General features: G+C 41.9%; 1 protein-coding gene across 1 annotated transcript in view; it reads right to left on the reverse strand.

The window, feature by feature from the left end:
- The window catches only part of LOC117540965 (caskin-2-like), a 173,179-nt gene that overhangs the window by 56,195 nt on the left and 91,420 nt on the right, over positions 1 to 25,564 (reverse strand). The window contains exons 11-14 of the mRNA XM_034207957.1: positions 14,977 to 15,094; positions 13,556 to 13,678; positions 7,637 to 7,755; positions 7,416 to 7,497 (exon numbers count right to left, since the gene is read on the reverse strand). Coding sequence (XP_034063848.1) covers positions 7,416 to 7,497; positions 7,637 to 7,755; positions 13,556 to 13,678; positions 14,977 to 15,094 — 442 coding nt within the window. The remainder of the gene's footprint in view (positions 1 to 7,415; positions 7,498 to 7,636; positions 7,756 to 13,555; positions 13,679 to 14,976; positions 15,095 to 25,564) is intronic.

Below are 25,564 nucleotides of genomic sequence, written 5' to 3' on the forward strand. Positions count from 1 at the left end.
TCATACTGATATTCTGTACAAACTGTGAAGTACACTGAGACAAATGTAACATTTGTGATATTGGGCTATATAAATAAACATTGATTGATTGATTGATTAATGGATGCTGTAAGTAGTAGCCTAGCTTAGCTTAGCTGCTGTCAAGTTGCCTTGATGAAGCTGCTTTATCCGCCGTTTAAACAGTAACGTTACACATGATAAAAATGTGCACTTACTTTGCTTGGAAATAAATATAAATCTTATAAGTATAAATCGTAATAGTATGCTTTTTCTGCGCTTCTGCTTAAAAGCGCAGTCAGGTGTCTCGGATTTGGAGCCTGTTATGAAACCTTTTGGAAAATGTTTTTTTATAAAAAAAAAAAAAATTCTCTCCATTCCGAATATTCGCTGCTGATTACTACCGAATATCCGGAGCCCCAAAAATGGTATTCGGGACAGTCCTATTAGCTACGGAGAAAATGTCGGGAGAACACGTGCTCAGCCTTCTTACCCTTCAGCAGGGAGGAGAGCGGCAGGCCTGCTGTTGTTCCACACTTCATCCTTCTTTCATGCAGATATTTCCCTCACTTCAGTCATCTGCTCTGTTCTTTCTCCTTTATTTAACAGATGTGTTTTACTCTTTCTGCTCCTGTTCCCGTCTCCTCCCTCTGAACCTCCCTCCCACTCCTCATGTCTCCTCTCCTTACTTATACCCTCCTTCCTATTCAGCCCGAGGTCAACAGAGATCCCCTGCTTCATCCAGCAGGTCTAGAAAACATTTTCAAAGCCCCAACTCAGTCCTGAGCACAGCTGCAGCATTTGAGCCTGCACCCAAACACACACTCTGCTGTGTGTTTCCTCAGAGAGGTGACCGTGCTTTTATGGGTTTTGTTGTTCAGATAAAGCTTTTGGTTTTATTAGTTTCAATGTTGAGATGAGGTACGTCTCTCTCCTCCCATCTCATTCCCTTCCAGACTGACTGTAATACCAGCTCCATCTGAACATCAAAAGCTTAGCTGCTGCATTTGTCTGTACTCACATTCCTCAGGTCGGTTTAGTGACCCTGAGTATAGCTTGATATGGCCTCAGCAAACAAAGTCATGTAAGTTAGGTATATACTTTCATTTAGTTTGGTTGGACTGACAAATATTTAACCCTCATAACACAGATTAATAGGAAAATACTCTGAGGTTTCGATAATAAAGTCACAACGTTTACTAGAAATAAAAAAGGCATAATGTTTAAGAAAAAAACCTGTAATATAACTATTCAAACATTTATGATAAAAGTAAAAATATTTGAAGAAAAAGTTGTTGTATTATAGGCTTTGAATACTTGAACACCAATGGAGATTTTCCCTTTACTCAGGTGTAGAGAAACAGGAAATGGGGAGACAGGGTTGGATTGGAACCCAGTAACCAATCTGAGGAGGAGGAGATCGTAATTGACATAGTGTACACAACATTATTTGCTCTTGCAGCAACCTGCTGATTACATGTTACTTGTTAGACGCTTTTATCCAAAGCGACTTACATACTCAATACTGTGGACAATCCCCACAGGAGCAATTTGGGGTGAAGTGTCTCAGGGACACAACGACATGCTGACTGCAGTGGGGTTTGAACCTGTGTTTCCCATACATTGATTTAATTGTGGCGGGCCGCCACAATTAAATATCGTCCACCACAAATGGATCTCAGAAAAAAATTATCGGAAGGTTGCGAGTACAAATCCCGCCTGGAACACCACTACTAGTGTGCCCTTGAGTAAGGCACTTAGCCCTCAGTTACTCCAGGGAGGATATCCCTGTAATTGGTCATTGTAAGTCGCTTTGGAATAAGGCGTCTGCTAAATGCCTAAATTATAAATTATATTTTTGGGAGAATAAACCCCACAGATTCTCAACTCCGGTGTGTCTCACTCATTAACAACGCAACAGAGTAACAAAAACATTGTCCGCTAGCCACGAACTCGCATGTATTTTCTTATTTGAGGGGGGGGGGTGGATGCGTGGGCCACCCAAATAGGTTACAGGGCCTTTGGCTTTTCTTGCCGGGGGGGGTGCGGTGTCAAATTCTGTGGGAAACACTGTTGTCCACACCAACAGTGGCGGCGCCAGATATTTTCTCTAGGGGGTGCTGTGGGGTAGCTTGACGTTTCATAGAGGGTGCTCAACATTAAGGGTTTCCCATTAATGCACCAGCGCTACAGTTGAATTGTCTACTGCAACACTCCCCACACACACACACAGTGCACCCGCGACTGTTACAATGAAGGCTCGATAATCAGCTCACGGCATATAGGTGTAAGCAGGGGTAAAGTGCTATTTTTACAAGTGGGGGGTGGACATCACCTCCTCTAGGAGGGTCCTCACCCCCTCTAGTGGGGTCCGGGGGCATGTTCCCCCGGGAAGATTTTTTTAAATATTGAAGTTAAAAGCCTCAATCTGGTGCACTTTGAGAGCAACATTAAGAGATCTATGGATACATCTCTCAACACCCATATGACACAGAACTGTAAACAGATTTTCTATTTCTTTATAGATATTTTTAAAATCACACACCCTTTTAAAACAAACCGTTTGAGACCCACTGAGATAACTAGACTAAAGTTAACTATCTAAACACTGAGAGCCCTTTACTTCACCTGAGCTGAGGTTATCTGAGACTCTCCGTCTGACAGGAGAGAGTTCTCCCTCCACCTTGTTGTTGAAAAAGCTCCTTATATCCGTTAGCTTGGCTAGCTAGCACCAGATGCTAACCACAACGATCTCCGGTAGATACCCACCGGTGCGCGAGGCGAGCTCTCTCTCTCTCGCTGGCTGGCACACACACACACACACACACACACACACACACACACACACACACACACACACACACACACACACACACACACACACACACACACACACACACACACACACACACACACACACACACACACACACACACACACACACACACACACACACACACACACACACAAACAGAGCAGAGCTTGAATGAAACACAGAGACCCAGAAGTAAGCTACTGTACTCACGAAGCATAGTATGTGCAGAATCCCTCTCGCTTTCAGGTGGTTTTGATTGAGCGTCCACACGTGGACGTTTAAGGACTAAAAAACGATCCATCTTTCACTTTGCTGTTAGCAAATAATTCGGTGCTCTAGCTAACAGGAAGTCACTCAAATGTCAAAGTAATTTAGCCTATGGGTAGGTCAAAAATCGAATGGGTGCTGGCCATTGGCCTAATCATATCACGTGTTGGCTTTATGTTTTTGGTCAAAAATGTGTTTGTTTCACATTTGCATTGATATAATCAATAATGTTTCTAATTTAATAAAAATAATAATAAAAAATAAAAAAAACATATTTCTTGGGGGTGCTTAGGGGGTGCTTTGGCAATCCTGGGTCAGCACCCCCTAGCTTCCCCCTGGCGCCGCCCCTGCACACCAAGGCTCTATCCACTGCGCCACACGCCTCCCTCCACGCTGATCATATCATAACTTCTTTTCTGAAATGAAATATTTTCAGAACATATTGGTGTCTGTAAATGCTACTAGTATACAAACTGTAGTATCATATCATGTCCTTTGTTTTCTGTCATGTTTGTATTAATGTTTGGAACTAATTGAAGCAGGTCACCATTGTAAAAGAGGTCTATGATCTCAATGGGTTTTATCTGTATAAATAAAGGTTTTGAATTGAATTGAATTGTCTTTCAAATCTCAGATTTTGTTGGTAGAATGGAGCTGAGACTGAAAGAAACATAACCATAAGCAGGGCTGCACATAACTGGTGCGCAGGTGCGCATGCGCACCTCCGCCAAAAAAAAAAAAAACGTGTCATTTGAGAAAAGGCGCATTTGCGTACCAACATTGAGAGAGAGAGGGAGAGAGAGAAGAGAGAGAAGGGAGAAGAGAAAAGAGAAAAGAGAGAAGAGAGGAGAGAGGAGAGAGAAGAGAGAAGAGAGAGAGAAATATATTTGCGAGTTGCATATGAACCTATGATATGAACTCAGGGCCGGCCCGTAGCACTGGCGTAATAGATGTTCGCCTAGGGCGCCAGATCTGGGGAGGCGCTGCGCTGGCAGTTCTGGGAGGGAAAAAAACATTTTTGACCGTTGGGGCTCATCCTAATTTTCGGCCTTGATGTAACAATATTCATAATTAAGTAAATGTAACACCCTTTTCACCCCGGTTACACGTTTCATTTGCCCTGTACGATGGGTGCTGTAAGTGATGACAATGGTACTTGCATACAATGCTGCGAATGGATCTGGCCCTTCCTACATCCAGGACATGGTTAAACCGTACACCCCAGCACGTGCACTCCGCTCTGCATCAACCAAACGGCTCGCTGCACCCTCACTGCGAAGGGGACCCAAGTTCCCATCAGCAAAAACACGTGGGTTTGCTATCCTGGCTCCAAGATGGTGGAATGAGCTCTCCATTGACATCAGGACAGCAGATAGCTTACACACCTTCCGGCGCAGACTGAAAACTCATCTCTTTCGACTCCACTTCGAGCGATAGAACTATTAACAAAGCACTTATATACTAATAAAGGGCTGGCTTATCTAAAGCCAGTTGAGTAGCACTTGAAATGTTTTTGCTCTATGAAGCCTGATGTACTTATATGATTCTGTTTTCTTCAAGTTTGTATTTTGTTGGTCGAACGCACTTATTGTAAGTCGCTTTGGATAAAAGCGTCAGCTAAATGCAATGTAATGATGAAAATGGGGGATGTTGGCTTATCTGGGGCCCGCAGCTCACAGCCAAAATGCGAAGGAGCGAGGGAGAGAGGGAGGGTGCACCGGTACCGGCGCTGTTGTTATTAGAATCTGGTGCTAGCTTCTCTAACGGAAGAAGAAGATGTTTCTACAATAATGTGGAGGGAGAGTCCTCTCCAGTCAGACTGAGAGGCTGATATCTACAGCTCAGTGAGGTAAAGGACTCTGAGTGTTTAGATCAGGCATCCTCAAACTACGGACTCCGGTCCGGATCCGGACCGAACCACCACTGTCTCCGGACTCTGAGCAAATTATACTTTTCACATGTATTATCTCTCTGTATTATATGTGAGACATCGCCACAACGCATTCGCAACGAGTAAAAATTCTCCGCTATGTCCACTGCAAACAGCGCTCTGCATGTCTGACTGTTCCACTGTGTTCCACCTGTGTGTGTCAACGCTTTGGTCCAATCACATTCAGCATCCAGTCAGCGTTTTTTCCCCCCAAACAATCTGCGAATCAGAGGCACAGTAGGGCGGGTCTTCGCGGAATGCGGGTGGGAAAAATGTGTGTGTCTCTTTCAACCTGTCTAAGTCAGAGCGAGAATAAAAAAAATAAATTAAAAAAATCAGAGCGAGAGTTAACAGCTCATCTAGTTCCATCTATACTGTAGCTAGTAGCCTAGTTTCACCTACCGGCGTGGCAACTGACACCCTAAAAATAGGCCTTGCCACCCCAGCTGCCACCCCAGTTGGCAGCTTTGTTTTGAAAGAAAAGTTGTGGCTCATCGGACATTTATGAGAGAAAGTCTCTAATGTCCGAGTGCAAGTGAATGCAGCACAAGATGCACGTCATGTAACCCCTCCCCCGGTCCTGGCGCGAGCGTGGACATACGATTTGGCGGCGATTTCATTTTTAACTGGACGGCGCAAACCGAGAAGCATTCGGACCCAAGCGCTGAAGGAATGAGGTATTTGCGGTCTACACTGACAGAGAAGAGCCTGTCAGTTTGACTGTACTCTGCATTGAATCAAAACGCACTAAAGCTGTTGATCTTAATACGTTTGTGAGGCGTTTTGCTGAACAAGATGGTAATCGCCGCATTCAGCTGTAATAGACATGTCAACTTGATGCTCTGCTCACGGATGAGCATACACAACTATTAAGATGATGACCTTACGTGTGTAAATATATTGTTTTCTTTGAGGGGGTCTGCCCCCAAAAAACTGTTTTAAGTCCTGAGAAAGTCAAATAAGACGGTGTTTAAAACTACACTGCCCAGCCAAAAAAAAGTAACCACTTTGATTTAACTAGGCCAGTAGGTAAGGACTTTCCACTGGATAATAACTGCAGTATAAAAGAATGCATGACTGAAGTGATGGAGACCATGTTGAAGGCAAACAAAAAGAGGAAATAACAGGTCAAATCAAGCAAATCCCCTCTCAGATTCCACAGCAACCAGAAGAACATAAATACTGGCTGGTGATTTGATTCATCAGCTTTGTGATGGAATAAAAAATGCACAGTGCCTTTCCTTAGCTGTGGGTGAGTCCACTGACACCACTGACAATGCTCAGTTGCTGGTGTTTGAGAGTTTTTATGATGAGGCAAAGGGGGAGTTTGTTGAAGATGTGTTGGGCCTGACGAACCTCAGTGGACACACAAGGGGGAATACATTTATAAAGCAATAATGGGAATGCTGAATGAAAGAGGGTGCAGCTGCCTTTATTCATAACTGTGCAGCTCTTACACTGCGACTCTGAGGCGTCAAGCACTGACACAATAACAATGAAAACTGCTGCATACAGATTATTTTTGTTTTTGCAACCTCATGTTAAGAATCTTGTTGCAATTGTTTAAAAGTTTGAATGACCGTAATAAACGGACCTTTGTCTTATTGAAACATTTATTTTGGACCTTTAAGATTTGTATTTGAGTGCCCCTGGTTTAGATAGTTCACTTTAGTCTAAGTTCAAACGGTTTGGTCACAATTTATGTAAACACATATTTCCAAGGCACTCCTTTATAATGATTGGGATAAAACAGGTTTGAAATCATTCCAATGTATACTATAGGACAGTAAACCAAAAAATATCCTTTAAAACTGGAGAGATAAAAAAAAAATGCATAAATAAATAAATGTTAAGGTAAAATAAGATATGAATGAACAACATAAATAAAATAAGTTACACTAATTTGTTATTGGCTATGGTAGGTTATTGGTTATGTTCACATACTTATTTGATTACATCCACTTTTCTAAGATGACAACAGAGACTTTCGACCCAAACCCAGCTGTTGACTTGTGGATGCAAGCAGCTAATCGCAGACTCAACCAGAGAGAAAGAAGTAGGCCTACATCATCAGCTACCATGTCTGACAGAGAGGAAGACAGTGAGGAGAACAGTCAGGAGGGTAGTGATGACAGCTTGTAGGATTGCTGGTCGTGCTAATGTTGTCTTGTGTTCACCTCTGCATGTGTGTTATGTGTTCACCTCTGCATGTGTGTTCTGTGTTCACCTCTGCATGTGTGTTCAGTGCTGTGTGTCTGGCAAATAAAGTCAAGACCCCCTCAAAAGTTACGGTTTATTTCATTTTAAGGATGAGCACCAAGCAACATCTCCAGGTGCTCCTTTGAGAACCAGGGCAAAAAAGTTATGTGCACCCCTGACCATAAGAATTGATAGAAGAACACCAACCTGATGATCCGCCTGCCTGCTTGCTGTGCTCTGCTGCTGCAGGCTGGAGGTGTTCTCCTGACTCACCAGCAGAGGGGGTCAGCTGCACAGAAAATCAGGCCACCAGTGAATCTCTGAAATGACTGAGGATAATATCCAAAGGCAAGTCAAAACTTAATTCAAATGTTTAACCAGGCTAAGTATGGTGTCACTGTGTGGTAGTAGAGGGAAGCAGATCTAACCTTTCCACTGTCCGCATTGTGCCGGGTTTGAACCCCGTTCTGTTTGTGTCTGCTCTCTGAGCTCTGACCGCTGCCAATGCTGCGGCCGCTGCGGCCGCTGCCCACACTGATCCTGTCCCCTGAGAGAACACACACACACACAGCACACACACACACACACACACCACACACACACACACACACACACACACACACACACACACACACAGCACACACACACACACACACACACACACACACACACACCACACACACACACACACACACACACACACTGAAATCAGCAGGTAGCAAGAAGCATCAGTTTATCAGTTCGAGCAAGAACAGTACAGCATGCCACTGCCCCCAGAATAACAGCTTCATGTTTACATTTCTGTTCTTGGAAAAATTAAACAAACCACATGTATTACAGATGTACGCACTTCATATCCTGCCTATCAATTCTCTCACCAAACTTTACATCGAAAAATACAACTAAGTGTATTTATCCAAATATCACCATTTTCTTTTCAAATGTTGCCAATTGCAGAACTTATCTGGAATTAAAGATGAAATCATTTATTTGCCTTTGAAAGACAGATCTCTACTCTAGATGAAATGACATGTTAGGAAACATGTTTTTTTATATTTCTGCAGCACAGGAGAGCTACCCACCACATCCTGCTGTGATACAACCATGGTTAGTGGATTACTGGGGTGTGGGGGGGTGGGGCTGGTGGGGGTTTATGAGCACACACCCTTACCAGTGGGAGAGCTCCTGAGGACCCAAATGTCCTGAGAGAGGGGCTAGCAGGACTAGCTGGGAGCTGACTGTCACATGGAGATCCTAACAAACACACACACACACACACACTTTAGACACACTCACTGTATAGCCCACATACAGGAGCTGGGATCCACCTAATGCATCAACAGAGGCTCAGGGTGCTGTATGGGGAGGGGAAGGTAAAACCTGGGAACATGGACGGATACAGACACAATGGGCATAGAACCGTAAAATCCACACCACCACTACTGGGAATTAGACCCCCAGAAGGACACTAAGAAAACCAGGGTCATGGGCCTTGGTCTTATTCAGGCTGAAGAAATGTGAAGACCATCCTCTACCAAGTCCTCATGTCTTCTGTGTCTGAGCCAAAAGTTGCAAATAAACACACCGTCCATTTTGTGACGATGATCTGGGCGTGCGTGACAGGAAATAACTCCAGCAGGCGGCACTAACATGCACTCATCGTTCCAAACAACACACTCTCACTCCCTAAGCGTCCAGGAGCGACGTTTGGTCAGTGTCCGTGGCGTCCAGTTGTGACGCTCCTAGGCTCCTTCAGCGTCATAAAGGGACGCAAATAGCTTTCAACTGATTGCAATGTATTCCCATCTGCGGCGGGATTTGACGCTCATGGAAGCACGGCATTCGTTTGTGTCGGCTGCCCTTAAAGGCAATGTGAGCGTCCATTCCCATTGGATAACGGAGAATTGTACACCCGGAAGTAAGTATTCCCCTTACTGTCGATTGATTTTACAGTGATATCTGCACTACTCATCGACTAAAAAACACCAGATTATCCTTGTTAATTACACAACATTGATTGGTTTAAATTGTGTGCAATGCTTTTGTATTTTTCCCCTTCGATTCTGAGAAACAAATGTTTTTTCTGAGTAAAGGATGGCAGAAGACACTACACTACCCAGAATCCCCAGCTATCGTTTGGACTACACCATGTGCTCTGTTTGACAAACCCCGTGATAGTCCTCAAGCTCTGTGATTGGAGAGTGTGCTCCGAGGGTTACGCCGATTCTCCAACAGCACTTGAAATGGGATGGAACCACGCAGACTGTCCAAAACTGGATTTGAACGGGTCCACCGTATTTCCCATAATAAGAAGTTGCCAGTATTAAACTGTGTACATCCCTGGAGGTTTAGGGGATAGGAAACACTCAAATGTAAAACATATAATTAATAAATGGGTGAAAATTGCTTGTGCCCATAATGGGCAGCATTAATATATATATACACACATGCCAGCTAAGGTCAGAAGAGCTTTATTTAACAGCTGGTCTTATGTTTTTGACCCCTCCTGTTGTTAATTGATAACATCACATTACATTACATGAATTGATAAGCCTGAAACATGCACTTGTCAAGGTTCAGAGGCAAATTTTGCAAATATGGCAGTAGCCATCGATCAGCTTAAGATAAGATATACTTTATTGATCCCAGGTTGGAAACATTTGCGTTACATCAGCATGTGTTACAGTTGTACATATGCAGTGGTGTTTATTTGTAAATTTAGTATAATCACACAAATTCTGTGTTTTATATTTAACAATTTTGTGTTCTTTATGTATTGATTGTTCAATACCTGACAAGGCCGGAGATGAAATATCTACATACATCTTATAAGAGTATAATACATTATGTATAATATCCGTTAAAATAAGTGCTTCAACATAGTTAACATTGCTGGAGGTACGCACAAATATTGATAGATGTCTTGTAATGCGCTATTGAGGAACCTGCGACCCAAGTTTTTCATTCAATGCATAACTACACCATAGTTGTGTAGGCCTATATGATATGTCAATAAACCTTAGAAAATCTTGAAAGGGATGTGCAAAATAGTCATTATATACAGTCTTTAATTAACTATTAGTAGAGAATAACGAGTAATGAATATACTTTATAGGGATCCTATTAATATCTAATAATAAAAATAATGAAATTCAATAACATGCTTTAACCACTAGGTGTCCCTTTCTATCAGCTGTGCACCTTTATGGTGTAAATACAGCCTATCTACCAATTGGATCAAATATAAAAGTCAGCCGAATTAGTGTTGATACTGCAAGGAGATGTATTGTGTGAAAAGAAATGTAAGATGTTGTTTAATTGCTGATATATTTATGATCCACGTCACGTTTTCAGTTCCTCATGTTTGTCTAGAAGTCTTCTCATCAGGGCTCTATAAATACAGAACTACGGCAGATATGTAATATTTAATGCAGCCGAACCGTGTATTACAATGCCGTTATGTGATGACTTTCAAAGAGAAAAGCAAGCACACTCGGAATAAAGTATTATTATTTATTTTTTTTAAAGTTTTCGGTCTGTTTCCGGTATTTGTTAATGACGATGTGCTCTGAGATGTGAGACTGGAATTGCACAGGGGAAAATAACGTAGGCTATCTTTAGATGCGGATTTTGTTAAACTAATATGTTTGCGCTGTGGACCAACACTATACATTGACGGGGAAGGGGGTAGCAATAAAGATAACACCATTAAACAGTTACACAACATAACAGAAATAATATCGATAGCAGCGTCCCTAGCAACCACCTTGGTAACAATGAAAACGTCGCGATTTCCTGAAGTAATCTTCGTAATAATTAGCAAACTAAAGATCATGTACATCCACTGCACACATAATCTGAAATAACAACTCATATTTCTCGCATCAAATGACATCAAAAACGCATTTTTAATGGCCAAACTAACTTTAAAATAGGCATTTTCCACCGAGAATAAAACGAAGTTCGGCCATGTTTTTTTTTTCTGCAGGGAGACATTTGAAGATCACGTGACATAGACGCCAGCCATTGGAATGAATGGTGAAAAAAAACGGGTTTGTCAAACAGAGCACATGGTGTAGTCCAAACGATAGCTGGGGATTCTGGGTAGTGTAGTGTCTTCTGCCATCCTTTACTCCGAAAACATATTTGTTTCTCCGAATCGAAGGGGAAAAATACAAAAGCATTGCACACAATTTAAACCAATCAATGTTGTGTAATTAACAAGGATAATCTGGTGTTTTTTTAGTCAATGAGTAGTGCAGATATCACTGTAAAATCAATCGACAGTAAGGGGAATACTTACTTCCGGGTGTACAATTCTCCGTTATCCAATGAGAATGGACGCTCACATTGCCTTTAAGGGCAGCCGACACAAACGAATGCCGTGCTTCCATGAGCGTCAAATCCCGCCGCAGATGGGAATACATTACAATCAGTTGAAAGCTATTTGCGTCCCTTTATGACGCTGAAGGAGCCTAGGAGCGTCACAACTGGACGTCACGGACACTGACCAAACGTCGCTCATGGACGCTTAGGGAGTGAGAGTGTGTTGTTCCAAAAGGAAAAGCTGAAGATCTAAGACTTCATTGGATATACAACTCGTTTTTAAGATAATCATTAAAACAAAGCAGCCCATCATTTCACAACATTGTCTCCTTCACTGTAGCTATGGGGACCACCAGCCATTGTAGTGACACATGTTTCTGGAGTGCTACCTGTCTGGGTGAGTATACAAAAGCGGTTACACCGACATCAGCTTCTGCGAGGACAGCAGCGTACCATCATACACCAGGAATAATCATGGTGTGTTCCAGTTGTACTGGGAAGTAGGAGTTTATGAGTTTCCAGTCAGAAATGTCACTGGAATGCCCCCTGAGGACCTACTTGGAAACCTGGAGATACCTCACCAAGATCATCATTCAAAATGTAATCTCCGCATTTGAACACTTTGATAATATAACATTTTTAGCTCCTCTGTATTATTGGTTTCACATTAAATCAACTGTACATATGGTACTGCTCATTTTCTATTTGTCGATATGTTGCTATGATGTTTGTATTTACAAAATACTCACAGTAATAAAGCAGTTATCAACCGTTTGTTTGAGTTAGCCGGTTGGCCTAACCCAAAACATTCGCGCTCTCGCTAAACGGTCCTACGACGCTGGTTATCAAGTGGATCGCTCAAGCCAGCCGTGTCCTATCTAGTTAGGTGCGCGTTCACATGAAAGGGGTGGTATTTGGAGCATTCGACCAATCACAAACATGGAGAAGCATACTGACAGCGCAGCGTCATACTTCCTGAATGAAAAGTCAACTATAATATTAGACATGAAGAAGTTAAACTTTAAACATCCATGACTCAAACACTTTATCCAGGATCAAAGCCACAGAGCTGCACCTGCAAGGTGAATACAGCTGGGAACAGAACAAGTGTTTGAATGCGTACATTAACAGGTTTATGATATCACTGCCCCGTCTAAGACACCATCTGACTTTCATTACATTTGACTCCAGTGTTTCGTCAACTTAATGTGTTGCTTAAAATAATACTTCTGCATACAGTATGTGACACTGAGTGTTGCACGGCCTGATACGGCTCAGCTGACTCAGATAAGGAAATATATGATACATTATGAAGTGATATGCCGCGGACTGTACTTAATGTTACTCTGATCCGGTTACTTATGTTGTGGCAGATATTTAAGTAAGCTTTCTTAACGCTAATGTTATAATAGTCAGATTGCTCTGAAGATGGAGGTGATATTCTATTCATGTTCACGTTCACACAGTCGGTGATTTTTGCCGGCCGTCGTTTCTGTATTTCCTTTCTCCTGTAATATGAATTGATCGCTTTAACCTCCGCACACTGAGCTCTGATTGGTCAGCAGGCGGTGCTTTCACTGAGTTGAGCTCTTAGCCTGCAACCTAACCTGGTCCGGAGCAGGTTAGCCCTCAGCATAAGTTACCATGGAGATATAGCCCGCTAAAAAGAGAACCAGCGTCGTAGGACCGGAAACCCCAAGTTTTCTGTTTGTGGACTTCAGCTCCACCTTTAACACCATCACTATCCCGGCTCAGCTGACTCCACCTGCAGGGGGATCACACTTCCTGTCTGACAGGAAGCAGTACTCTGTAGTTGTTTTGCATCTTTTGCAATTTGTGTTCAGTCAATTCGAATGACCCCTTGACTTGCCCACTGCCCAGTAGGTCTGTACAAATATTGACGAGAATGTGTCAAAGGTGGTGAACACAAACCAAACCAATAGCAAGAAGTTGTGTGTGTGTGTGTGTGTGTGTGTGTGTGTGTGTGTGTGTGTGTGTGTGTGTGTGTGTGTGTAATGTACCTGCAGGATCATATCCGAGTGTGTACGAGTCATCAGTCTGAGGGGCGGGGCCGTGGTTGGAGGGCGGAGCTCTGGAGTGTTGTCGCTGGCCGGGCGTTGAGGCTTGGCGGGAGAGAGTAACGCCTAGGGACAAGGACACAGGTTCAAAGCTGGCATAGATGAAGGAAAGAAGTGTTGGTGATGCAGGTCTGTTCCTGAGCTTTCGGAAACAGGCAGTTAGGAGTCCTGTGAGAACATAATGAAGTTCATCATGTATTCCTGTTCACAAAGTATCTGGAACAACTGCTAAAAAAGGAAAAAGTCTCTGCAAATCCTCTCCGGTGTTACATAAGAGGCTGCTGAAATAAAGTGTTAGATCTCCAGTGACTCTGGTCACAGAGGGATTACTTTTTCTTTGTGTCTTGTTGGTCCACTGATGCTGACATATTGACACTGACACAGAGCACAGAGCGCACACACACACACACACACACACACACACACACACACACACACACACACACACACACACACACACACACACACACACACACACACACACACACACACACACACACACACACACACACACACACACACACACACAGAGGGCTTTAGCACTGAGCTGACACTTTGCAATCTGGTCATAGTAATCATATTAATGTGTGGTGTGTGTGTGTGTGTGTGTGTGTGGGTGTGTGTGTGTGTGTGTGTGTGTGTGTGTGTGTGTGTGTGTGTGTGTGTGTGTGTGTGTGTGTGTGTGTGTGTGTGTGTGTGGTGTGTGTGAGCTGTTATTGGACCAATCACTGTGCTCATTCCGCTGTTTGAATGTCTGAGGAAGTATAGCTGCTAAAGAAGCAGGGATCATATTCCTCTTTATCATAGGGATTAAATCTGATGATATACTGACTGTAGAGATATATTGTTAGTCCAGATATAAGCATTGCTCTGGGTACTCAGCCTTTTTACAGAACTCTGTCAGCGTGCTGTTCTGTCAGGAACTGTGACATCAGAGACTCTCAGTGCTTCTATTAAAGAAATAAACTACCATTTTAAATAGTGTATTATCCAAATGCATAAGCATATAGTGTGTAATGTAGGGTTGCTATAACTAAAGTATGAGGCCATGCTGTTGGGTTTCGACGTACTGTACAGCCCACTCTGTAATTGAACCTGGGACCTTTGGACCCCCGGGGTCTGGTTGACAATACACTCCATGAAGAGTATTGTTGAAAACAAAGAGCTATAGAAACATTAAGATGATTTAAAACAATTATTGTTTATACACGATGTTCTGAGGTTCTGAGTTGAGGTTGGCCAGATTCTAACTTCATATACCTAAAAAAAAAACATGCAACATAAAAAAATATATTGGGTGTACTTGTACAAATGTGTACTTATTAACTTGTCACCACTGAGTGTGTTTGAGTTGTTGTGTCTACCTGCACGTCTGCTGAGCACCTCCACCACTGAGGGAGGGAAGAAGCCCATCCGGTCGGCACCCTGCTGGGTGTCATGGATGTGACCTTTCCAGCGTCCGTCTGACTGCTGCTCCACCACCTGACAGCAGCACAGATCAGCTCAACAGTGTGTGCATTAGCCTCACAATAAGCACAGTGACAAAGACCAGGATCAGAAACACCCAGCCAGAGAAATCATTTGATGATGTTAACAACGGGGGGCTGAAATTATAATAATAATGATAATAATAATAATAATAATACATGTTATTTATATTGCGCTTTTCCTGGTGCTCAAAGCGCTTAATTAATGAAAGAACTTTAGACTTAGAGGGGTAATCCTTCCAAGTTATTTTCTCTTGAAAACTGCACATCATCACTTAACCCTTACATGGGCACTCAGTAATTTGGACAATTAATTGATTGCTATTTTCTACATAACACCCATATTACACTGTTAATACACCCATACCAGTGTTTCTCCTATATACAAATAGCGGCGGTGCTGAAATATGCGCGCCGCTGCTAGGCCAGCCAGCCCAATTTTTTTAATTTGTTTTACTTTTTATTTTGTTATTAAAATAATAATAAGTGGCGATCCTTTTTGATTTTTGATTGTTTGTTATGTGGATTGTGTTACTGTATGTTCAATAAAGGTGTATTTTTGCTAAATCTTGAGACATTGCCACTGTATGTACTGGCAGGGCCAATTTTTGGCGACATAGGCGGGGGCGCCAGATCTGGGGGGCGCTGCGCTGGTAGCTCTGGGAAGGGAAAAAATATTTTTGACAGTTGGCGCTCATCCTAATTTTCGGCCTTGATGTACCAACATTCATAATTAAGTAAATGTAACACCCTTTTCACCCCGGTTACACGTTTCATTTGCCCTGTACGATGGGCGCTGTAAGTGATGAAAGTGGGGGATGTTGGCTTATCTGGCCAAAGTGCGAGCGTGGGAGCGAGCGAAGGAGAGAGAGAGGGCGCACCGGTACCGGCGCTGTTGTTATTAGAATCTGGTGCTAGCTGCGCTAACGGATATAAGAAGTAGATCTTTCTACAACCAGGGTGGAGGAGAGCTCTCCTGTCAGACTGAGAGGCTCAGTGAGGTAAAGGACTCTCACCAGTGTTTAGATAGTTCATTTTAGTCTAAGTTATCTCAGTGGGTTCAGAGTGATTGCATGCACTGATTCAGCTTAGCGAATCAGTACATGCAAGCTAAACGGAATTGAGGTACGCAAACAAACGATTAGGCACACACAGACCGCTATTCTTTTTCATTTACATTATATACTGCTGGGTAGCTTGTGAAATTCACCATGGGATCAATAACATTTGATCTTAACATATAATAATACATGATAAACTATTTCTTGATTATATTTTGTAGTATTCTGAATCTTCAAAGTTACTAAAGTTATCAAATAAATGTAGCACAGTATAAAGTACACTATTTACCTGAATGGGAATGGAGCAGAACAGTACTTAAGTAAATGTACTTTATTACTGTTCATTGTTGAAGATTGAAATGTAAATTTGAAGACGGTTTCTGCCCCTCTATTCACATACTGTAACCTTTCATACGTGAGGTTGGCTTCATTCTCCCATTATCCTCCACAATCTGCCTAGAAGTATTTTAATGTTGTAGCTGTTCAAGATGGTCATTTTAAAATGTTTTAAAAATATACTGTTAGTAGTTAAACCAATAGTAATGCTAGGGCTGCAACTGACAGTTATGTAGGCATATTTTAATTGTTTCTTAACGCTGTGTGATTAAAAGAATAAACACAAATAGCGGGATAGGCACACAAAGTTGCTATATCTTGCCCCACTAAAAAGGCACTGCACCGATACTGTTAAAAATATTGGCTTAGTTCATCCCTGTGCTGCTTGGCTCGAGCTGTAGCATTGGTGGTGCAAATTCAAACGTATCTTTCGATCCTGTATGAATTGTGCCATGAATTACACATATGATGTTTGTCAATCTTTAAAAAAAAATCCATGTAAAAAAAGTCACAGTTTGTCGTAAAACTGTTGAAATATAAGACTATGAAAAATATGCAACTAGAAAGACTACAAATCCCAGAATCCCGGTCCCGCATGCTGGCTCTTACGGAACCGACTAACTCCCTTTTGTATTTACAGCTCTCAACATGCCCAGACTTGTAGTGATTTTCACCTCTTTTAATACTTTTCGCCTCATTCTGAAAGAAAGAAGTGAAATGTGCTAGAATGACGGCCTTCTTGGTGTGTTGTGCGAGACGGGAGATGTAGTTAATTGAGTGGTTTCACACAAAAAAGTGTTACTTCACAGTTTTACGACAAATTCTTATTTTTTGACTAAAATTGTCTAAAATTGACAAACATCATGTGTAATTCGTGGCACAAGTTCGAAAGATACGTTTTCTCTCTCCATTGACTTCAATACATAATTTTTCAGAAATAAGGTCCCATGAGGTCCACCGGAAAGGGAGGGACTTCGCCACTCTATAGTCTTTTGATCCCATTTGAATTGTGCCATGAATTACACATATGATGTTTGTCAATCTTAAAAAATCATTTCCATGTCAAAAGAGTCACAGTTTGTCGTAAAACTGTTGAAATATAAGACTATGAAAAATACGCAACTAGAAAGACTACAAATCCCAGAGTAAGTGATGTCATAATGATGTCATAATTGTTTTCCTCCACTAAATATAAGTGATGTCATAATTGTTTTCCTCCACTAAATATAAGAGATAGCTAAAATAAGCCTACAAAGCCCTTAATGGACAGGCGCCATCTTACCTTAACCAGTTTAGCCCTGAGCCTGTTTTTCAGGCTCGAAAATGACATTCCCAGAACAAATGACCATATCTTCCCTTCTAAATGGGTTAAATTAATAATCTTTTTTCTCAAAGTAATGATAAACCTGTGAGTTTGATGTAGAAAAGTCAGAATCAATATAGATGTTTTTTATTTTAAAGAAAATTCAGATTGAACATGGTAAAAAACTGTAAATTATAGTGTCCGTCCAAAACATATTTTGTACTTATAGTGAAAACTAACCTTGGATGATGGGTTAGTAGACGAAAAGCTTTAGGAAGTACAACATATGATAACTGTATCAAGATTGATGCAAAACAAGTGATATTTGACCTTTTTAGACAGATTTAGCAAAGAAAACCTCTTCTGGGGCCATTTGGGTGGATTTTCCTTATCTCTGGCCCCCCTTCTTCGATTTTGACATGTGACATCTCTTTCTGACCGTTAGAGCCAATAGAATCAAAGGGAAATCTCCCCGCACACACTCATGTTAAAAAAAGATGGCGTCTTCGCGTAAACAGTTTTGCTACAGAGTGAAGCTGTCTCTAGGTCTGACATCTCAAAACCGAAAAGCAGATTTATTACTCATGGATGATCAGAAATCATTCAAAGTGACACAGACAAATTGGATTAACCTATGGATTAACTTCAGTATCGTTTTTATCGTTTTAATGCCATTGAAGAACACTTTTGACCAGACTACCACACAGGTGAGCCATTTTGCCGTTTTTAGCTAACTAGCTCCATATGTTTTGTGTTCTTGTCATTATCTCCGAGAAATCGTATAATTGAGTGATAATGAGGATAACCATCGATTCTGTGTCCCCTCACGATGTGAAACGATGGGTTGAGATGTGCAGCAAAGATAAATAATAAGGTTTTGTGAGTGAATTTCGGTGCAGTCATCTGTTAACCTTTTTTCGCTCGTTGCTAATTCAGAGGCTCAGCGTTAGCATTGTGGGGGTTTTTTTGAAAAAAAAATTAAAATGATCAGTTAGATGAGTTTCTTTCCGTTACATGGATATAAAACATTCATAGTTTATTAAATGAACATGCCCTCAGACACTGTTTTCTGCAAGATATTGCAGGAGGCCCCCGGAACCGGGGTCTCTCGGGCTTAACAGGTTAAATAACTCATTATACCCTACTGTCCTACTAGGGCATTGCGTTCCAAGAATGCAGGGTTGTTGGTTGTTCCTAGAGTCTCTAAAAGTCCAATGGAAGCCAAAGCCTTTTCTTATCAAGCTCCACATTTGTGGAATCAGCTTCCAGTTTGTGTTCGGGCGGCAGACACCCTTTCCGTTTTTAAGAGTGCACTTAAGACCTTCCTTTTTGATAAAGCTTATAGTTAGGGCTGATTAGATTCAGCCCCTAGTTTTGCTGATATAGGCTTAGTTTGTCGGGGGACATCTTACTTCTTCCTTCTCTCTGTCTATACCTGTGTACTCTCATGTTCCGATTAACCCAGCTTCCCCAAATCTCTTTCTTTTTGGTGTCTATATACGCCGGGATCCGGAGTCATGGATGATCCTGCGGTCCTATGTCCTGCATCGCGAGCCCTGGATCTTGAGTCGTGGCTGTGGTCCTGGATCATAAGTCCTGGATGGATATCCTCGTGGATTCATCTTCCTATTATACACACATGCATTTCCAAACATTTGGACTACCTATGTTGCAAATGTATTATCTTTTCAATTTACACACAGCATCTATTGCACGTCTGTCCGTCCTGGGAGAGGGATCCCTCCTCTGTTGCTCTCCCTGAGGTTTCTCCCATTTTTCCCTTTAAACTGTGGGTTTTCTCCGGAAGTTTTTCCTTGTACGATGTGAGGGTCTAAGGACAGAGGGTGTCGTATTGTCATACTGATATTCTGTACAAACTGTGAAGTCCACTGAGACAAATGTAACATTTGTGATATTGGGCTATATAAATAAACATTGATTGATTGATTGATTGATTGATTGATTGATTGATTGATAAGATAACTTTAACAAGATGCCTGTGCGCTTAGTACCAGTTTGTTATCATACCAGCAATGGGTCTTGCTCGTTCTTTCGCTTCCCGTCTGATGAAAGGACCAGGAGTGACTGGATCAAGTTAGCTACCTAGCTAGTAGCAAGCACGTTAGTTAGCATTACAGCCTTAGCCTTGTCATTTGTATTAGCCTTAACATGAAGTAACATTAAGTAACCCAAAATGTTAAACAGTAAGAGTAGTAGTCATATTTTGTGAACCCTTTGTACTGTCACACCGGTGTGATCATTCTTAATACACCGTTTAAGCACGGATGCCCCCTCCCCCGTGGGCAGACATGCTAACGCTAATGCTATATTAGCATCGGCGATCTTTTCTACTTCATGCTATCTACACAAATGGTTAACATTGAACATTAAAACGATCAGGCAGTTCAGTGAGAATCAAAGGAAGGCAGGCAGGCAGCTTTGCATGACATTCTTCTGGACGTGTTTCATTGTGATGATAGTGAGGGTAGTCAATCCCTTTTTTGGCAAGACAGTAGTGACGGCCATCTTGGTGACGTGTGCTGTTGTGCGAGACCAGAGATGTAGTTCATTGAGCGGTTTCACACAATAAAAGTCTTACTTCACAGTTTTACGGCAAAACATTTTTTTTTTACTTTCAAAATTATCTTTTAAATTGACAAACATCATATGTGTGATTCGTGGCACAATTCAAACGGGATCAAAAGATAACTTTTCTCTCGCCATTGACTTATTGAGTTATTGCCACTCACGCATGCGCAGTGCGTACGTGCTACTTGGCCGTCGGCTGAAGTCTTTGCGGTGTGTTACAGTGCGACTTTTTGGCCACGACGCAGGAGACGTCAGGCAATACAACAGTCGGGTCCGTCGGGGCGTGTTCTTTGGTGTCAGTTTGGTGTGTCAGGGCCGGCAACATGCAGTGGTGGAAAGTAACTAAGTCAATTTACTCAAGTATTGTATCATTTAGAGCAGGGGTGTCAAACTCAATTTCATTGCGGGCCACATTAGCATTATGGTTGCACTCAAAGGGCCGGTTGTAACTTTAAGACTATATAAATATACATATATAAGTATATAATATATATTCAATAATGTATTATATAACATTATTGGCTCTGCATTGGATTATTATCAGTTCTGGTAAAACTACGTCTGAAAGCAGAAGTCTAGGGCAAATGATTCAAAGCAAATATTCAACAATTACACCAATTGTATTTTATATTATATTCTTTGCAAGCTCTTGCGGGCCACCATTTTGGTTACTAGTTACTTTGCAGGTTCATATGATCAATATGATCAATTCACTTATTACGATATGCTATAATGTATAAATATACCTGTATAATATATATATATATATATATTTAATATACAAGTCATTAAAGTTAGCTCAACATTTACCAGCTGCAAAATATAATGATGTTCAGATGACTGTGTCACTTATGAGGTGATATAATATACTGTACTTTGGTACGTAAGTATAAATGAAAGATAATACTATTGTACTTTTATTTCAGTATATTTACACTGAACAAAAATATAAACGCAACACTTTTGTTTTTGCTCCCATTTTTCATGAGATGAACTCAAAGATCTAAAACATTTTCTATATACACAAAATAACCATTTCTCTCAAATATTGTTCACAAATCTGAAAAAATCTGTGATAGTGAGCACTTCTCCTTTGCCGGGATAATCCATCCCACCTCACAGGTGTGGCATATCAAGATGCTGATTAGACAGCATGATTATTGCACAGGTGTGCCTTAGGCTGGCCACAATAAAAGGCCACTCTAAAATGTGCATTTTTGCTTTATTGGGGGGGTCTGGGGGGGTCCGAAAACCAGTCAGTATCTGGTGTGAGGGGTAGGGTTAGGGTTAGGGTAATGTTGTGAATCGAGTGGCCCATGGTGGTGGTGGGGTTATGGTATGGGCAGGCGTATGTTATGGACGACGAACACAGGTGCATTTTATTGATGGCATTGTGAATGCACAGAGATACCGTGACGAAATCTTGAGGCCCATTGTTATGCCATTCATCCACGACCATCACCTCATGTTGCAGCATGATAATGCACGGCCCCATGTTGCAAGGATCTGTACTAGAGATGTTAAGATTCACCGATTCGCATCGGTGCACCGGCATAAACGTTCAAGATGCGAGTGCACCGGTTGAAAGAGTGCACATCGGCTACAGTTTGGGTTGAACCGGGTTGAACTCGCGATGCATCGATTGCGTAGCGTCTTTGCATCGGTAAAAAACCGATTCATTCATATAAAATCCCCTCATCTTGTCAACGCTCAGCAGAGACGATCTTTGATATTTGCTTCGCCACTACGGAGGCCGAGAATCTCAGTTATCAACACACACGGAAGTTGAGGAGAAGAGAAACACAGCGCACCGAAAAATACCTACAAATCAAATGTTTGGCAACACTTCGGATTGTTCAAGAAAGACGGTGTAATAGTCCTTTATGCTATAGAGTTGACCGCAGGTCATGGAGAGTAATAAGGTATCCGTAGACCTTTGTATGAGGTATCTTTATTACTTAACAGGTCTACAGCCATGATACATAGATCCGTCCTAGATGCGGGCTTGCATACACACAGTATCACTCCGCAGCCGCACCCCATCAGTAACGTCCTGATGGTATATGTGCGCGGCACTATATACTACAGACGGTCAACTTGAAAAATCGCTCGCAAATTGTTAATGATGCCGAGCCGCTTTAAAGTACACAAGTAGTACGAGGAACTTAGCGACGCACATAAAGAGGCGACATGGGGTCTGCGGCTGAAAAGAGAAACCTGAAAGTTAGACATATGAGTGAAATCACTCAGTGAGGTGTTCTGTCAGAGAGAGTGGTGTTTAGTTTACAGCAGCCTGGGACTGCCAATAATAGTTTACATATCTTCCTTACTGTAAGCAGTTATGAAAGAGCTGTTTGTGAAAGGTTATTTGTATTATTTATTGTTCATATAGAACAGGGGTACTCAAATACAAATCTTAAAGGTCCAAAATAAATGTTTCAATAAGACAAAGGTCCGTTTATTACGGTCATTCAAACTTTTAAACAATTGCAACAAGATTCTTAACACGAGGTTGCAAAAACAAAAATAATCTGTATGCAGCAGTTTTCATTGTTATTGTGTCAGTGCTTGACCCCTCAGAGTCGCAGTGTAAGAGCTGCACAGTTATGAATAAAGGCAGCTGCACCCTCTTTCATTCAGCATTCCCATTATTGCTTTATAAATGTCTTGCCCCCTTGTGTGTCCACTGAGGTTCGTCAGGCCCAACACATCTTCAACAAACTCCCCCTTTGCCTCATCATAAAAACTCTCAAACAGCAGCAACTGAGCATTGTCAGTGGTGTCAGTGGACTCACCCACAGCTAAGGAAATGCAATGTGCATTTTTTATTCCATCACAAAGCTGATGAATCAAATCACCAGCCAGTATTTATGTTCTTCTGGTTGCTGTGCAATCTGAGAGGGGATTTGCTTGATTTGACCTGTTATTTCCTCTTTTTGTTTGCCTTCAACATGGTCTCCATCACTTCAGTCATGCATTCTTTTATACTGCAGTTATTATCCAGTGGAAAGTCCTTACCTACTGGCCTAGTTCAATCAAAGTGGTTACTTTCTGTTGGCTGGGCAGTGTAGTTTTAAACACCGTCTTATTTGACTTTCTCAGGACTTAAAACAGTTTTTTGGGGGCAGACCCCCTCAAAGAAAACAATATATTTACACACGTAAGGTCATCATCTTAATAGTTTTGTATGCTCATCCGTGAGCAGAGCATCAAGTTGACATGTCTATTACAGCTGAATGCGGCGATTACCATTTTGTTCAGCAAAACGCCTCACAAACGTATTAAGATCAACAGCTTTAGTGCGTTTTGATTCAATGCAGAGTACATTCAAACTGACAGTCTCTTCTCTGTCATTGTAGACCGCAAATACCTCATTCCTTCAGTGCTTGGGTCCGAATGCTTCTCGTTTTGCGCCGTCCAGTTAAAAATGAAATCGCCGCCAAATCGTGTGTCCAAACTCGCGCCAGGACCGGGGGAGGGGTTACATGACGTGCATCTCGTGCTGCATTCACTTGCACTCGGACATTAGAGACTTTCTCTCATAAATGTCCGATGAGCCACAACTTTTCTTTCAAAACAAAGCTGCCAACTGGGGTGGCAGCTGGGGTGGCAAGGCCTATTTTTAGGGTGTCAGTTGCCACCCCGGTAGGTGAAACTAGGCTACTAGCTACAGTATAGATGGAACTAGATGAGCTGTTAACTCTCGCTCTGAATTTTTTTTGTTTTTGTTTTAATTCTCGCTCTGACTTAGACAGGTTGAAAGAGACACACACATTTTTCCCACCCGCATTCCGCGAAGACCCGCCCTACTGTGCCTCTGATTCGCAGATTGTTTGGGGGGAAAAAACGCTGACTGGATGCTGAATGTGATTGGACCAAAGCGTTGACACACACAGGTGGAACACAGTGGAACAGTCAGACATGCAGAGCGCTGTTTGCAGTGGACATAGCGGAGAATTTTGACTCGTTGCGAATGCGTTGTGGCGATGTCTCACATATAATACAGAGAGATCATACATATGAAAAGTATAATTTGCTCAGAGTCCGGAGACAGTGGTGGTTCGGTCCGGATCCGGACCGGAGTCCGTAGTTTGAGGATGCCTGATATAGAACCCACTGCTTTCTGCTCACTGGTGAGTTAGCCTATGAATGAGTGTTAAGCACATCAGGCAGCAGCTGTATGGGCATTGCTCTATGGTAGCTGTTATTTGCACATTGTTAATCATGAGCAATGCATCCTTACATTGTTTAACTGTGAGGTGTTATACAATTGTACTGTACTCTGGAGAGCTTTTAAAGGTAACAAAATAAACGGCATGATGGGATGTGCAGTACCAAATATGTAAAACACTTTTTTGTTAATGTATGATTTGCTGCATATTAGTAATAAAACAAAAATTCTCTGTCGTACCAAATTGAAGTATCATTATTTTTGCAACGTGTTGAATTGCATTGTATCGCACCGAATCGCATAATGTTGAATCAAATCGTATCGAACTGTATCGCAACTGGGGTGAATCGTATCGCATCGCCTGGTGTTTCAAATGTATCGTTAATGTATCGTATCGTGGCAACGTATCGAGATGCGCATCGCATCGGCCTCAGTGATGGAGATGCACATCCCTAATCTGTACACAATTCCTGGAGGCTGAAAACATCCCAGTTCTTGCATGGCCAGCATACTCACCGGACATGTCACCCATTGAGCATGTTTGGGATGCTATGGATCGGCGTATACGACAGCGTGTTCCAGTTCCTGCCAATATCCAGCAACTTGGCACAGCCATTGAAGAGGAGTGGACCAACATTCCACAGGCCACAATCAACAACCTGATCAACTCTATGCCAAGGAGATGTGTTGCACTGCGTGAGGCAAATGGTGGTCACACCAGATACTGACTGGTTTTCGGACCCCCCCAGACCCCCCCAATAAAGCAAAACTAATGTCTAATCAGCATCTTGATATGCCACACCTGTGAGGTGGGATGGATTATCTCGGCAAAGGAGAAGTGCTCACCATCACAGATTTTTTCAGATTTGTGAACAATATTTGAGAGAAATGGTTATTTTGTGTATATAGAAAATGTTTTAGATCTTTGAGTTCATCTCATGAAAAATGGGAGCAAAAACAAAAGTGTTGCGTTTATATTTTTGTTCAGTGTAGAATGGAGGACTT

This window comes from Gymnodraco acuticeps, unplaced genomic scaffold (assembly GCF_902827175.1).
Source record: "Gymnodraco acuticeps unplaced genomic scaffold, fGymAcu1.1, whole genome shotgun sequence".
In the NCBI taxonomy this organism is placed as follows: Eukaryota; Metazoa; Chordata; class Actinopteri; order Perciformes; family Bathydraconidae; genus Gymnodraco; species Gymnodraco acuticeps.